Source organism: Clupea harengus, chromosome 24, assembly GCF_900700415.2.
Source record: "Clupea harengus chromosome 24, Ch_v2.0.2, whole genome shotgun sequence".
Classification (NCBI taxonomy): domain Eukaryota; kingdom Metazoa; phylum Chordata; class Actinopteri; order Clupeiformes; family Clupeidae; genus Clupea; species Clupea harengus.
Genome location: NC_045175.1, coordinates 8,533,418 through 8,550,185, shown reverse-complemented (window position 1 = coordinate 8,550,185; position 16,768 = coordinate 8,533,418). Strand labels below are relative to the sequence as shown.

The following is a 16,768-nucleotide window of genomic DNA, read 5'->3' as shown; positions in this document are numbered from 1 at the left end:
AAGGACACTCATGTTGTAAGTATTCCACCTCTTCAGAAACGGACATGATCGTGACTCTTTTGTCATCTGATTATCTGGTTGACTGCCCTTAGGCAAGCTCTTGAGAGTGTGTTAATGTGTGTGTGTGTGTGTGTGTGTGTGTGTGTGTGTGTGTATCTGTGTGTGTGTGTGTGTGCGTACCTTGTGTGTGTGTGTGTGCGTACCTTGTGTGTGTGTGTGTGCACTCAACCAAATTGTTATTCCTGTGACAAATCCCCTACGGCTTTTCAGGCACAAACTTGTGTGTTTTTCTTTTTTTTGGTCTCCCCCCCTGGCCTCAGCGCAGTCAGTGCAGTCGTTTTGGCGAGATTAGCCGCGACCCTAAAGCCAATTAAAAGGCCCTTAGAAGGAGAGCAACACTTTCCTCCCTCCCCTCTGGGATTACACAGATTACGGAGATTAGGAACCTCGGGGGGAAACAATACGACCTGTCGTCTTCGCCGTGCCTCGCTTGGCCGAGCCGAGGAGGCGGCAGCGCAAAGGGTGTGTCGTGCGGACACAAGGGGGTCATGGGGTCACGTTTGACACTGCTCCTCCTATAGCTCTACGTTTACTCATGCAGCAGACGGCCTCACCCAGAGTCACCAACAGCAGGGTACAGATACACACTTTTACCAGAATGTTCTCTGGGGAATCAGGACCGTGGCCTTAGTGCTGCCGGGGCCCTGTACTTCCTGTTACGCTACAGGAGCGCCCTACAGGAACAGGAAGTCTTCTTTAGGAGCACTTGTCCCTGGCCGCTGCCTTTTCGGACCCAGACTATTAATGGGGCTTTGGCTGCTCACTTGAGTAGATTTGTTTGTCCTTGTGTGTTTTCTCTTTCTTTCTTTCTTTCTTTCTTTCATTCTTTCTGTTTTTCATGAGTAGCCATGTTTGACCCTCCTCCTCTTCTCTGGCCATTTATTTTTTATGTGCAGACAAATAAGACAGGGATTGTACTTGTCTGCAGTTGTATACGTGGTACTGTGGGAACTGTAGTTGTGTGCAGTTGTGTAGGTGGTGTAGTTGTATGCAGTTGTGTAGGTGGTGTAGTTGTGTGCTGTTGTGTAGGTGGTGATGTGGTAACTAGTTGTGTGCAGTTGTGTAGGTGGTGATGGGGTAACTAGTTGTGTGCAGTTGTGTAGGTGGCACTGGGGTATATGTGCAGCTATCAATATATGGTATATACTCAGAAAAAAGGAATTGTAAATATATAGTTTACATAGTTTTAGATAGAACATGAGGTAGAATTATTCTTTTTTGCCTTTGTAAGTTGTCATTCCCTTTCCTCCACTGTCGTCCTCCTTCTGTTCCGTCTGTTCCGTCTGTTCCATCTGTGTTTGTCTTCCTCCTTCACCTGCCTCTATCCCTCTGTTTCCCATCAGGCCTCTATGGTGCAGGGTTCCCCTAATGACCTCTATGGTGCAGGGTTCCCCTAATGACCTCTATGGTGCAGGGTTCCCCTAATGACCTCTATGGTGCAGGGTTCCTCCGTGGCCTCTACGGTGCAGGGTTCTCATCAGGCCTCCGTGGCCTCTACGGTGCAGGGTTCCCCTAATGACCTGTGGGCCAGCGTCACCAGGGGCGCCACGGCAACAAAGGACACAGTCCTCCAATTATCCTCCCCAAAGTCTTCACTAACCTTTTCTGCCCTCTCTTTCTTTCTTTCTCTCTCTCTCTCTCTCTCTCTCTTTCTTTCTCTCTCTCTCTCTCTCTCTCTGTGTGTTGTGTGTTTGTTCATGTGAAAGAGAGAGAGAAGCAGAGGTAGAGAGAAAGTTTGTGTATGTGTGTTGTGTACGAGAGAGAGACGCAGGAAGAAAAAAGTGTGTGTGTGTGTGTGTGTGTCTGAGTGTATATGTATGAGAGAGAGAAACAGAGGGAGGGAATGAGTGTGTATTTACGTGTCGGTGCGAGTGTGTTTCTTTGCAAGAGAGAGAGAAAGAGAGAGAGAGAGTGGAAAGGCAGAGAGGTGAACTAAGTTGCAAACATTGCATATAAGGACATATAAACATCCACACATATAAACAACATATGAACATCCAAACATATAAACAACATATAAACAATTTATAAACACCAAATGAACATCCCAACATATAAACATCCCAACATATAAACATCCACACATATAAACAACATATGAACATCCAATAACATATAAACAACATATAAACATCCCAACATATAAACATCCAAACATATAAACAACATATAAACATCCCAACATATAAACATCCAAACATATAAACAACATATAAACATCCCAACATATAAACATCCACACATATAAACAACATATGAACATCCAATAACATATAAACAACATATAAACATCCCAACATATAAACATCCAAACATATAAACAACATATAAACATCCCAACATATAAACATCCAAACATATAAACAACATATAAACAACACATAGACAACTTATGAACCACATATGAACATCCAAACATATAAACAACATATAAACAACACATAAACAACTTATAAACCACATATGAACATCCAAACAAATAAACAACATATAAACATAAGGGATCATTACACCCAGAGCCTCTCCTTGTCATCTAAGGGGTCAGTGTATAAATATTCTTTAAAACAGTAACAGGACAGCGTGAGGCTGTGAGTGCCTATAAAAGCCGGGTTTGGGTTGGAAGGTCCCGGAGGCGTTGGGTGCCGGGTGGCTCTGGTTCTGGGAGGCCCGTGAGGGGAGGCTCTCGTGCTAATGTGCTCCCCCGGGGTGAGTGGAGCATGCTGGGCCAGAGTTCACCGCTAACTGGGGTTAACACAAGCGCCGGGCTTGTTAGAACTAGTGTGTGTGTGTGTGTGTGAGAGTGTAGTGTGTGTGTGTGTTTAAAAAAAAAAATGGTAAAAAAAAGGTATTCTGTGTGCTCATTCGTTTCGAGAGAAGTTGAAAGGATGTTTACTATGTGTTTTCTTTTTGGTTGTTTTGCTGTTTTTTCCCCCTGCCAACCTGGCACGGTGATGATCATGCATCATGCATGACCGGTGAATTCAGAAACAAATGAATATTGTACTTTTTACATGAATTTAAATGCCACAATCTCTCTCTCTCTCTCTCTCCCTCTCTATCTCTCTCTCTCCCTCTCTATCTCTCTCTCTCACTCTCTCTCTCTCTCTCTCTCTCTCTCTCTCTCCGTCTCTATCTTTAAGGAGGAGTGTGGACGTCTGGTCTCCCGTAATGGGGTCACATACAGGTGTGGGTTCCGTGGCTGCAGGTGTCCCCCCCCCCCTAAAACGGAGCCTTCTACTCACTCCCATGAGCCTTCTCTCCTCTCTGCGCATAAGACACACTCTTATGGACGTTGCCATGGTGACACTACCAGGATGCACCGTTCGTCTCTTCTGTTTGTTTGTTGGTGGGCGAGTCATGGAAATACCTGCCCTCCTCTCCCACCCCCCACGCCCAGCCTCCTACTCCAGAACCCAGCAAATTCTCCTCGTGTGCTCTTCGTTTTTGCCCTCAGGTGCTTCAACACTGTACTAATGACCCCTAAATCAGGAGATGCCACAGCGGTTGCCTTGGGTACCAAACAGAAACCAAAGACAACAAACCAAAACAACTCACAATCTTCTACAATAACAGGAAGACAAAACCTGCTGACAGCTGAGGCCTGTTCAATGATTGACCAGTGCTGGGGTGTAGCAAATACCCACAATGCAATGCGGGTTTGGACAAGGAAGAGGGCTAACTTCTCATACGGTCCCTTCTGGACATCCACCCTGAGGTGATGTCACAGACGGGGTTGTCATAGAGGCCTGCACCGTATGTTTCATTTTGTGATTATAATTTTTTTTTTTCTAACTGATTTTACGGGGGTGGATTTGGACAATCACGTGATGAATACTGCTGTGAAATGTTTGGACTTGGACGTGGGGTTTCCAGGGGTAACGCGCTGGTATCTGTGTGGTGTGATCTGATTTTTTTCCCGTGAGGATTTGACGTGTTTATCCACACTGTGTGTGTGTGTGTGTGTGTGTGTGTGTGTGTGTGTGCGCATGTCTGTGTGAGTGTGTGTGCGTGTGTGTGTGTGTCTGTGTGCATGTCTGTGTGAGTGTGTGTCTGTGTGTATGTGAGTGAGTCTGTATGTGTGTGTGTGTGTGTTCAAGCCGATGTTTGTGTGTGATTTTCATACAACTCAAAACTTTTTACGTCTGCCTCACGTTTGAGAATAAACAGTTTTAACCTAACCATGGCCACCTCTGCTTTGTGAACGCATATAAAAGAAAAAAACAAACAGCAACATTGACATGCAGCCATTTAATCCACAAAAGGGAAAAGATGTCACTGTCATCCACATGAGTAGGAAATGGCAGCCATTTGGTGCCTCACCCCTACAGTCTTGACACCTATTAGAGGAGTTTGTGTCCTGACAGGTCATTTGGAGGTGCTGTTAATCTCACTGATGGAGTAAGGTGTGGGTGTTAATGGAAGGAGGTGCTTTTGTGTGTGTGTGTTTGCGTGTGTGTGTGTAGGGGGGGGGGGGGGGGCTAGGTTGAGCACATAATATGAGTCTGTTGTATTGTAGTTACTTATTCAATTTTGTATTGAACTTATATGTTTTAATGTACAATTAAATGTATTTTATTGATGACAAAAGCTGTGCTAAAAAGTGCTACAAGGCCAATGACAGGAGGTTCAGGATGTATTGGGGCAGCTCTCGTTTTTTCCGCAGAGTCTATTAAAAGAAACGTCAAGGTTGTTAAGAATATATAACAGTAATAAATGAAGGGGCCTATTTTAAATAGTGTACAGTTATACCTGCTTCATTTCTCAGCTCTAACGTAATGCGATGAGACATCAACATGCTACGTTCAAAATTGCAGCTTGTGTCTCAAACAGTTGTTGACAGAAATAGTTTTGTGGGGCAGATTTGTCACTCGGGTTTTGCGCAACATTTTGACTGGTGGTTGTGTCAGTGATCTAGATGCTACTGCTAATGATTAGCCTCATACAATGTGTTATATTCTAATTATATTATCAAATATTAGGTGAGGTCGGCTGGAGACAATTGTGACATTCATCACGGCTTACAATGGGTTACAACAGGAAGCTTGGCTTGCAAGTGAAATAGCCAAGACACCTTTGCGAAAATATAACACCTGAGCGACTGGCATTTTGAAAACAAACGCTGTGAAGACTACAGCTTACAGAAAAACCCTTATCCACCGCTATTTTGGTTTGAATAATACATGCATACGTACAATAATACATACATTTGACTTCACTCCTTCAAACTGGCATGTTACAATTGTCCCCGACCACTGTTACAACTGTCTCCGACACGGGGTCAGTTGGAACAAAGGCACTCAGTGTATTTACGTGAAAATTTGTGGAAAGTAAGGCACGTGTATGTTGCACGTGTATATTTAATTGTTCATATATATGAATGAAAGAGGTAATTTCTGCCGAATTTTTGCAACAAGGCAAAACAAAAAGTGTTACAACTGTACCCGGTCTCACCTACCGCAACCACAAGGGAGTTCAAATAAAACGGCTGGGAGGGTAGGCTACATACACAGGCACCTGGGGATGGAATTATGAGTTTAAAAAAAATTTAATTGAGAGCTCGATGTATTTGCTAAGACAAAATGATAGATGCCAAGAAACGCAGGTAAGGCGAGTGAAAAACATAACAAGTGAGTCTGTACAGAAAAATGCCGTTATCCAAAGCACATGTAACCTAACTTTTCACGCTTCACTTAAAACATTTGCCGTGAGCGTGGTATTGAGGGGAAAGTAATGAACCCGCAAACATATGGTAAACGCTGTTTTATGTAGTGTTTATGTTGGCTTAACGCACTGTTTATGTGCGCCCGCAGTCAGTAAGCCCACCAAAAGGTGATACCAGCTGAGACGCACGCTCTTCACACTTGTAGCAGCGACGTCGGTCCAAACGCCATGACGACGACGCCCCCTGCAGGACAATTAGGGGACGTGAGACTGCTCTTCGAACTTTCAGTAACAACTGTTTCCTTATGGCCTGCAATCCCGTCCACTGTAAATGTTAGAATAGAGGCCCGGTGGGGTAACCTTATAGGCAGGGATGGATTAACGAACGGGCCTACCGGGCCCAGGCCCAGGGGCCCATGAGCTCAGGGGGCCCCTAGGCCAGAGCCTCTGCGTGAAGTCGCTGTTATGTATCTCTTATTTGTGGTTGAAAAAGTTGTATTTTATTCATTTGCTAATGACTTTAATTCAGTGTACCTGTGCTGTGTTAGAAAATGCTAGATTACTGCGACAGTGATCATGCATGACTTTTCTGGGTCTGCCGAGGATACCCTATGCTATATATTCCCTCAAAATGGCAAACCTGTCTCTGTCATGGTTTTCATCATTTTAGGGGGAAAATCGTCAGTAGCAATCTATAACAAAAGATATGCTTATCGTACATACACTATAGAAACTATTAAAAAACTGATTCAATTAAATGAATAATTTCTTATTTTCTTTGTTATTTTTGTCATGTACAGATATGCAATGATTGCTGGGGTAATATTGTAGCCTATCTTGTTGTCCAATGTCAAGTCTCTATTTTGATCATGTGATGAGACGATACGATATAGCTAGTTTAGGCGCAGAATCTGACAGTCAAGACCTACAAGCAGGCACAGTAGGTTACACCTGCCAAACGACGCCTTTCAAACATAAAAGTGGTGATGCATGATCTGATTTTTCAATGGACAGGATAGCCAGCCCATTCAGCCTCTCCTGCCCCCATGCTGCCCCTCAGGTAGGTCTTAATCAGTTTCAATTTGGAAAAGAATCACTCGGCTGTTGCCCTGTCACATGTAATGTCAGAAACAATAGCGGGGCAGTGCACACCTCACCGAAGGTGGATGTTACGGAGTGAACTTTGACCTGTTTACTTTCCCAATACAATAGCCAAAGTATGTAATTCGACCGTAAAATCCAACACGTGCGTGTGCGTGCGTGTTTTGCAGGCGCACAATTATTTTTTTCGCGGGGGGGGGGGGGGGCCTTCAGCATGTCCAGGCCCAGGGGCCCGTGGTTTCTTAATCCGTCCATGCTTATAGGCCTACAAGAGTAGCCATGCATGCACCTCATGACGATATCCACTGTTATAGGGATATTATGGGATGTTATGGGTTATAGGGATGGTGTGGGTTTTAAAGATAAAGTAGCCTATCAACCCGTCATCGTTATCTTGGATATCTATGAACTATCACACCTCAAAATTAACACATTCAATTGTCTACTTCATCTTTAGAAATCTGACCCGCTCCTAAGTGGATCATTACATTATTACACCTAACATACAGTATTCCAAAGTAAATAATTAACCTCCTGTCAACAACAGCCTCTGGGTGGGTTTTGTAGGCCAGAGAAAGTGCTAATTTTGTGGTAAAAATGTGTTAAGTAAATTACACTGTAAATCAGCAAAACACTGTAAAGCACAAAATCACGAATTTAAATTGAGATTAAGGTTTTTTTTGTTTCTCATGCCTTGTGAGACTGAAACATGTGCGTGAACTTGCTGATGTCTGGTAGGTTTAATGCACCCGCCGTGAGGACCACTGGACCATGTGCTTAACACTCAATGCTTAAATGATAAATTAGTCTGGTTCATTTGGGAAACTAAGTGAGGAGGAAGTAAGGGGAGAGTGTTGGATGGCAGACAGACGATAAAGAAAGGCCAAGGTTGGGTTAATGTTACCTGTTAGGTGTGTGTGTGTGTGTGTGTGTGTGTGTGTGTGTGTGTGTGTGTATGAGGGTGTGTATGTGTGTGTGTGCGCGCGTGTGTGTGTGTGTGCGTGCGTGCGCGTCAGTCATAGAAGACCAACACAAGATCTCACCTCTTTATTCTGCAAAAATTTATAAAAAACGATTCAGGCATTACAAACAATAATGGCATTTTATTATGAAAGTAAGCAAATTATCAATGGATTCCCAACCTTCTGTAAAGAATTTAATAATGCAGTTTTTAACTTGAAGGGGGTGTTTTAAGGTAGGTTAAAAAAAAAAAATGTCATAATTTCCACGGTGGATACAGTATATGATGATACCAAAAAGACTTCACTCTCCTGCCTTAGTTGACAAACTCCTCACATAAGCCACACAGGCCATGACAGTAGATGAAATAATATACATCACGAGGTATTTGTACCTGGGCAAACGCACAGAGGGAGCTACTGAAAGAGGTTTGACTCATTAACAGACCTAAGCTACTTATTGAGAGATACAGAGTAGTAAGATCACACATGAAACTTTACCTCAGTCACGCACAAACTCTCGTTCCATTCCTTCGTCTGTTAATGATTTCAGTTTGTTTGTGCCGTCGCGTCTGAGTCATTAGGCCATTAGTCCTCTTGGGCAGCGCGGTACGATAACGGCGGACGACTAATCAATAGGTTAATCCAGTGTGAACACGATATGTGATGGTTGGCCATCAGCTGTCACAGGCTGCAGCCATCAGATATGTCCGAGAGGGGAGTCGGGTTATGGCAAAGGGTCAAAAGGATATGGAAGCCCACCGACCACCACCAGCAGTAGAATTCCACCAGAGTGTGATATAATAATAATAATAATAATAATAATAATAATAATAATAAATTAACTATTTATTAATTAATCATTAATCTGTTATCATGTACCAAACATACCATGTCCTAACCTAATAATAATAATACATTAACTATTTCATATTTTCCAGAAAATATGAATTAATCTGTTCTGATGTAAAAAAACATACCATGCCCTAACCTGGGTTCATACTCCCAAGGGGGTCAACCCCCCCCCCTTACCCTGGCTAGCCTGTGGCATGACACAGTATAATCAAATTGATGTTTAGATAATTAGGCAGTGCATCATTCAGACACTCAGATGTGCATGTGCTTTTTTGTGTGTATGACTGATATTCTGTTAACTAACCTCTCTCTGTTCTCTCTCATATAGTAGGACCTTTGACTGCAAATGCGGATGGCTGAGATAACATCGTTCCTCTTCGGCATAACTACATATACGCATGTAAGGCAACCTAGCTCTGTCCACTCACGTTGTCTCTGTCTGCTCTAGGCTGTCTCCACTGTGGGATGCTGCTGCTGTCTTTCCACCTGATCCACTTACAGAAGCCCTCTGCCTACAGCTGCCCATTCCCACCAAACTGTACAATGTCTGTAACCTCCTGAGAACCGACCCATAGACTTGTGTCCTCTGTAGTTGACATTTTTTTTTAACCTTAACTAGTAAGGAAACACAAAAAAAAGAGAAATTGGATGACAGGAGGTTATATGTCGCATGTATGCGTTTTTTCCTGGGCTCTAGGCTCTGGAAAATGCCTTGAGACCATTTTAATTGTTAGTGGCACGGTATAAATAAAACTGAATTGAATGCTCATGAACACTCATCATTGCTCATCATTACAATCTGTTGATGTAAGTGTACTTTGTTCTTTGCTCTGATAGTCAAACGCAGTTCAGACAGATGACAAAGTTAGGGTCTAAAATAGGGTCTATAGACTTCATTCGTTGTCTAAATGAATTCCCATTTAATGAAAATAAAGTCGCACACATGAACACGTGAAGCTCACATGCTTTAGCTGAACACAGTAGGCCTGGGCTTAAAAGCTTCGACTTGTCTATTTATCTTTGTCCATTTCATTTCTCTATTCAGCTACCTTCAAAGTAAATGACAAAACATCAAACATGGCCCTATATCCCTCAAATGGTAAAATCAGCTGGTTTTCCTTTCTGCTCTCAAAGCGACGCAATGGAGTGAACTGTCCGAGCGGCTGTTTTCTTTAGCACAGCGGGGCTCTCCATTCACGGGCACTCACCGTACCAGCTCTGGGACGAACACCAGCGGAGAACTGTTCCGAATTAAGGGCTGACTTCCATTTTCTTCACGGAGGCTATGCTTCAAACATAACTGCTAATAGCCTTATAGATAAAAAATTGTTTATTGTATGTCCTTACCTTGGAAGTATTAATGCTGCATAGGCCTATCAGTCATCAGGTAATTTAAAGGAGGATATTGCTCAACTTTACATTTACGCGCAACAATATATTTGATGGTTGTAATTAAAGAGCAAATGTATTAATGACCTATTTTTTTTTTTTTTTTTTAAATATGCACATAGGCTGCCTGTCAAGTCTCACGTTTTTTTTCAACATTTCTCATGTCAACTGAATCTCACTGATCTCACGAACCGGCGAAAAGGCGAACCAGACCTGCCTTTTGTGTGTGTGTGTGTGTGTGTGTGCGTGTGTGTGGGGGGGTCCGGATTTTCACGGATTTCATTCACTCACTTCAAGGATTTCAGTCATATTAGCATGACAGGTATGTATGCGAAGTTAACAGCCTACAAGGGCAAGAGTTATGAAGCTTGGTCACACGCATCTTTCTACGTTACGCCTGCGTCTCTACTGCGCATTTTGTATGCGAACTAACACAACTCCTCAAAAAACCACGCAATGAACCATGGGAAATTATTGGCGGAATTCTTGAATCTTGCCAGATGATCATTACGCAGTTTTATCTTGTTGCGATGGATTTTAAGTTCAATACAGACAAAATACCGTAGTTAACTCTTTATAATGAGTGACTAACTGCGGGTAAATATGCCCAACCGTAAGATATGTACCGACATACCTTGGGAGGATGGAGCAGAGAGTGATTTACACAAAGTTGAACAGCGCAAATCGAAAATAAACAGACTGAAACGAAGCCCAAAGCCATCACAGCCACCACGCACGGTGGACATCTCAGATATCACTCAGCCAGGTAATACTAATCCATCGAAATGATTGCTGTTTAATCTATATCAGGAATTATGGCTAGTTAAACGTGTGTGATTTAACTAGCTACAACGTTAGCCCTGACCGCAACTATGCTTGCTTGTTTGCTATTACCTAGTAGTTAGCAAGCTAGGATAGCTAGGGAGGTCCGGATGCATAACCAGCCGGAAGAAAAGATAGGAAAATAAGCCCTTAACTGTTGATTTGAAGTTAATCTTTTCAAATCGGGATTTATATCTGTATGGAGACTAACCTCCAACAGATTCAAGGCATCACATATTACTGCATACAAGCATTACATGATCATGGTTCAACTGATAATTGTGAAATGACTGCAACATATAAATACATAGATGTCAGCTTAGGGAAGTAACACTGCGGTTTTTTTGTTGTTGTTTTTTTTTAAAAACAAAACAGAGTTCAAGACACCCACACGTCCTGTAAGAACCAAATTTGGACGTTTGGTCGGTAAGGATTCCCCGTACAATGATTGTGAAAATCCATACGATATCATCTGGGACCCGAGTTCACCGTCACCCATCACAAAGGGTAAGTTTGACAGTAAAGCAACATATAAAGTAACACATATCTCCTTAAAATGTATTTTATTTGCCCCGCCCCAAAAAGATGTTCCGTTAACTCCTTTTGCACATTAACAATATTAACAATCCAGGAGGAGGCCTTAACATACGAGGGCGAGGACGGAAAAAAGAAGTGTTCACTGGAAAGACAGACGTAAATGATCTTGTCAGTCGGATAGCGCCTAAGGTAGTACATGTATGTATTCACAATGCAGCATACATTTCAGTAGATATTATTTGTGTTTTGACTGCTGTTGGTCTTGTTCCAGAACGTGAAACCTGTGGATTCATCAGAGACTTCTATGCTGCAATGGATTGGAGTCAGTGGCATCCCGTGCACTCCTGAGCTGTCTGAACCCAGGACAAAGACCAAGTTCCCAAAGTGAGCACTAATATTTATTTATCTCTCTTCAAAAAAGGGAATTGTTCAATTGACTCAGAATGCAGTGTGTGCCTTTTAAACGTCTTGTCATCATTTGTGTGGCATTCAGTGTGCAAATCGTTGTCATGCGAGATGTCAGATGTCAGAGAATTCTTTTTCAATTCCATGTCATTCGACTTTCATCACTGATTACTTCAGGACGTGGTTTTCAGAAACCCTGTTGTGCCACAGGCATCATTTATAGAAATAGAGAGGATCATTTTAAACTTTGAGCCCCTTTCTCTCTTAGTAACCATGACAACACATGTGTTGAATGCTACTTATTTAATTGTCCTTCATCTGCCCCCCACAGGCAAAGAATGTTTTATTGCTCTGCTCATGTTATACACTCTTTCTTGAAGATGATGCAGTCCTCGATTCTGGCAAAAGATTGTTGATATTTGAGCTCAACAGCCAATCAAATTGCACCCCTCCCTTCCTTCCACTCCTGAAGCAACATGCTGATTGATGGGAATTATTTATTGTTTTTTTTAATTTTTTTTATTTGCACACACGCAGAACAGGCCACGCCTTTGATTAAAATGACAACTGCACAATGATGCATAGTATCCGTAAATGTATCCCGGGGTAGGTTAGCGCAGGTTAGCCCTGGGTAAGTGAGCCCTGGGTTTCTACATGTGACGTTGTCCTCTATGTCCCTTCCACAGGCAGAGCACTCATGACCACCTCAAGCAGCTGGCGAAGCAGTTTGACTACCAGATGATCAGAAATGAAGGGTCTCCCCAAAACGAGGGTCTCGTTCAGCCCGCAGACCAGGAGGGGGAAGACCTCGAAAACCGGCCTCCTTGTCCGCAGATGAACCCTTCACCCCACGACACCGTAAGGGCCCTGTCTCTCGATCAGGACATGGACGACGACGACGAGCTGTTCAATGAGCTTTTTGACGGGCCCACGGTGAGCATCGAGAACGGCCTCAGCCAGCTTTTGTCCGGTGGCTCCCAAATCGTAAAGCCCGCAGTTTCCGCTTCTCAACCAAGACACGCCCCGGCTTCAGGAAACTCGGACGTGAGGATGCGCGGCCATGTGCCGGCCTCTACTGACGTGGCGCGTGCCACTGGGAGTGTGGATGACGGCGGGTTTGACGACGACTGGGATGACGATGGTTTGCTTGACGACTCCATGGTTATGGAGATTACCCAGAACCTGGACTTGTTTGCTCCACCCAAACACTGTTCCACACAGAACTCTGTCATAGGGCAACAGAGGGGACCGTCCGGTACCACGGCACCCGGCAGCGTCTCAAACCAGTACCACCAGCAAGGAGGCAGCAGCAGAAGTTTTGGTTTATCTCAAGTTCAGAGCGAGGTGTATAAAAGTGGGCAGACATTTAGACCAGGCGTGAACACCAATCACCAAGTCAGCGCTTCATCTGTTGGCGGAGGGTTTCTTAGCAACGGCAGTAACGGCTTACGAAATGCTCCGCCTGTTCGATCTTTGCCCTGCACTTCATCAGATCTTACAAACAAATCTAACCAAGCAGTGTCTACAACGTCTAAAGCCTTTAACCGGCCCTTTCCAAAGACGAAGACAGAAGCCAGTGAATCCCCGCAGAGACCCCCACCACCTGCTGGCTTTCAGTCAAAGCCTTCACAGCCAGCCACCTGGGCAAAGCAGCACACGACTGCTGCAGCCACAGCTGAGGAGCCACCCAAAGGTGATGTCCTTGTCTGTGACGGTGAGGCAGGTATCCCGGATGATGACCTAGACATTTTCTTTGCCTTGGACTCTGAGTGGGACGATGACGTGGACGACGACGATCTGCTCTGCGAAGCGTGCGATGACGTGGACGAGGGCGCTCCGGGGCCTGCCAAGTGTACAGTTCCAACGACCAAACAACCGTTCTCCAACGGCCAGATGCTAAATCAGAACCAGAACCAGAGCCGGACCATCACTTCATCTGTGACCACAGCAAGAAGTGCAGAACCTAAAACCCACAATCAGAGACCAGCTGCAACTTTTGCGCAACCCTTTCCACCTAGCAAAGCGGTTTACAGTACATCGGGAAATGGCACACTGGCTAAAAGTGCGCCTCCAGCGACACAAAAGACCGTGGCTACAGTTGCTGGGAGTTGTAATACTCAGTTCCAAAGGAACTCTCTCCAACCTCCCAGTACTGCAGGTGTAGGGGCTACTTCCTTCAGAGGCTCCTCCCACCACACCGCAGCCAATCATGTGGGTGGTGTGAGTTCTAATGCCCAGACTGGCCACGCCTTGTTTGGTAGCTTGGACCAAAGGAACTCTCTCCAACCTCCCAGTGTCGCTGCAGGTGTAGGGGCCACTTCCTTCAGAGGCTCCTCCCACCACACCGCAGCCAATCATGTGGGTGGTGTGAGTTCTAATGCTGGTAGCTGGGACCAGAGGAACTCTATGAGATCTCCCAGTGTTGCTGCAGGTGTGGAGCCTCAGAGGTACACGCACGGTAAAGAGCCCACTTCCTTTGGAGGCTCCTCCCACCACACCACAGCCAATCAGCTGGCAGGGAAGGGAGGAGGTATGGGAGGCTCCAACCAATCGTCTGTGAGGACAGGTGGCGGCAGCAGCAGCAGCAGTCAGTACACTTTCAAGAGGCTGACAAACAGCAGCACCAGCTGTTCCACAGTGACCACACAAGGTGCGGTTGGGCTGAGGGGAATATCAGAACTAATTTTTTCATGACTTGGTGGTTATGTATAGCCAGTAGCACACTGTCTTATATATATATATATATATACTGTATATATACTGTATATATATATATATAATGTATTTGTGTTGCCTAGCTTGTCTCACACTTCACAATCTAAAGGCTCTTAAAAACAGGATTTCTTTACAGCTGTTCAAGCAAAGCCTCTTGGGAGTTGATCATGATGTGTGTGAGTGTGAGTGTGAGTGTGAGTGTGAGTGTGTGTCTGTGTCTGTGTCTGTGTGTGTGTGTCTGTGTCTGTGTGTGTGTGTGAGACAGTGGAGAAAGTATGAAAGTGTAAAAGTAGCAGTAAGTCGGGCTGACCGTCTCTCTCTCCTCCCGTCTCCACAGCTCCTGCTCCTGCTCCCTATCATGCTCCTGCTCCCTATCCTGCTCCTGCTCCTGCGCGGTGCTCCCAGGCCGAGATCGAGCGGAAGAAGCAGGAGGCACTCGAGAGGCGCCGCCGCCGAATGGTGTCCACCCAAACCCAGAACCAGAACCTCAGAGCCCCATGCTAAGGTCCTGGTCCGGTTCTAATATAAGGTTCCCTCAACACAAATCAACTGGGTTTAACCACACGTGTGGGGATATTGCTATACATTGGCTTTACATTGTACTATAATTTTGGTCTACATTACCTGACGGTACATTAACTTACATTGCTGTCTTGTTCTGATTGCATGATTTGGCTGTTTGTTGCATTACACTGTGCTCTCTTTCTTTGTTAGCACGCTCTCCCACCTAGAAGGATGTTAGCACGCTCTCCCACCTAGAAGGATGTTAGCACGCTCTCGCACCTAGAAGGTTGTTAGCATGCTCTCCCACCTAGAAGGTTGTTAGCACGCTCTCGCACCTAGAAGGTTGTTAGCACGCTCTCGCACCTAGAAGGTTGTTAGCACGCTCTCCTACCTAGAAGGATGTTAGCACGCTCTCCTACCTAGAAGGTGGAAGCTGATTCCAGACTTACGAGCTTTTCTTGGTTTACAGTTAAAACCTTTTTGCAGAAGTTCAGTCTTGTATGATTATTAACACATATTATGGAAGGGGAAATAATTTGTGAAGTTATGAAGAAATGTAATTGCAAAACCTGAGGCAATGAGGTATTTGGGATGTGCATAGTTCTGTCATGTAACATTTCTGATCGCATTCTTTGCAACAATGAGGGAGTTCCTGTGTTTCGAAATCTGAATATTGGTTTATATGGGATGGCTGTCTAGCATTGTCTGTTTTTATTTATGTCGACTTTGTTCTCTGTCAATGTCATATTTTTGGCTTACCATAATTGAGTGAATGGGCCTATGATCAATTAAGTGGTGCCCTGAAATTTCTATCGAAATTGCATATTTATTGAATGGGAATATTTTAGGATGTTTAAATAAATGCCATGAACCATACCACTTGAACTCTTCAGTGTTTTGTTGAGTCCTGTCTTTTTTTGTCTAGTCCATTTGCGAACCATGTTAGATGCAAGAGTGACATCTAGCGTAATAACAGGTACCTCAGTACCAGTGTTGAGAAATTCCTAAACCTAATCATTAAATTGTTTAACTGAAAAATTGTGACACATGTCTAGTATGTTTTTATATACTAACATTATTAAATCTATGAATTGTTTGTGAAGTTAAATAAATCAAACAAAAAACTTTAAGCCATAAAGAGAAACTGCATCAACACGAAAAGTTTTTGTTTTTTTTCTGCCAAAGAGACAACCTCACCTGTTCCAGTGAGCTCACAAGGAGTATGCGCTACGAAGAAATGCTCGAGGCTTCAGTGTGTGCGTGTGTGTGTGTGTTGGCATGTGTGGCTGCCGTTGCTCCGTTTACATTGTGGCACTGACACCTGTCCGATGCGGGGAGATAGCCGCCTGGCCCCGCGTGTCACACCCGAGCGCACCTGAAAGGCGAGTCTCCGCTGCCGTCAGACTGCTGTGTAACCGTAGCCAGCACCTGCATAGCTGTGAACCAGCGGCCATGATATGTTATATCACGGCGCCCCCCTCTTCACCCAGCGAACCAACCACCGAGACAAAAACGGTCCTACTTGTGTCTGCAGAGATCATGTCACGGACTGAGTGTAGAGGCTGCTGATGGTATGGTACAGGAACAACTGCAGACGGACAACCCACAGGCTACAGTTGTTCTGTCATATGATAACATGACACGTAACAACATTGTTCAAACGAGGGTCTTACTGCCCCAAAGACGACACCTTGTAAGTGCACAGTCTGGAAGTGTTGACATGGTTTTGTGTTACAACCCGCACACACCACGACAGCCTA

The 16,768-nt window shown here is 44.4% G+C and overlaps 2 protein-coding genes across 4 annotated transcripts in view; both read left to right on the top strand.

Annotated features, from left to right (window-relative positions):
* Positions 1–4,076, top strand: part of meis1a (Meis homeobox 1 a) — a 51,821-nt gene extending 47,745 nt beyond the window's left edge. For both annotated transcript variants that reach the window (XM_031562530.2, XM_012829060.3), the window contains exon 13: positions 3,201–4,076. The gene's annotated coding sequence lies outside the window, so the exon portion shown is untranslated. The remainder of the gene's footprint in view (positions 1–3,200) is intronic.
* Positions 4,077–9,518: 5,442 nt separating this feature from the next.
* Positions 9,519–15,859, top strand: etaa1a (ETAA1 activator of ATR kinase a). 2 transcript variants are annotated; one of them, XM_031562529.2, is made up of 7 exons: positions 9,519–10,791; positions 11,223–11,354; positions 11,479–11,573; positions 11,656–11,768; positions 12,476–14,000; positions 14,148–14,439; positions 14,848–15,859. In XM_031562529.2, the coding sequence occupies exons 1-7, from the start codon at positions 10,629–10,631 to the stop codon at positions 15,006–15,008; spliced, it is 2,481 nt and encodes an 826-aa protein (XP_031418389.1). In that variant the 5' UTR covers positions 9,519–10,628; the 3' UTR covers positions 15,009–15,859. The 2 variants fall into 2 exon arrangements, with proteins under 2 accessions (XP_031418389.1, XP_031418388.1); XM_031562528.2 differs by having other exon boundaries at positions 9,520–10,791; positions 14,842–15,859.
* The last annotated feature ends 909 nt before the right edge of the window (positions 15,860–16,768 follow it).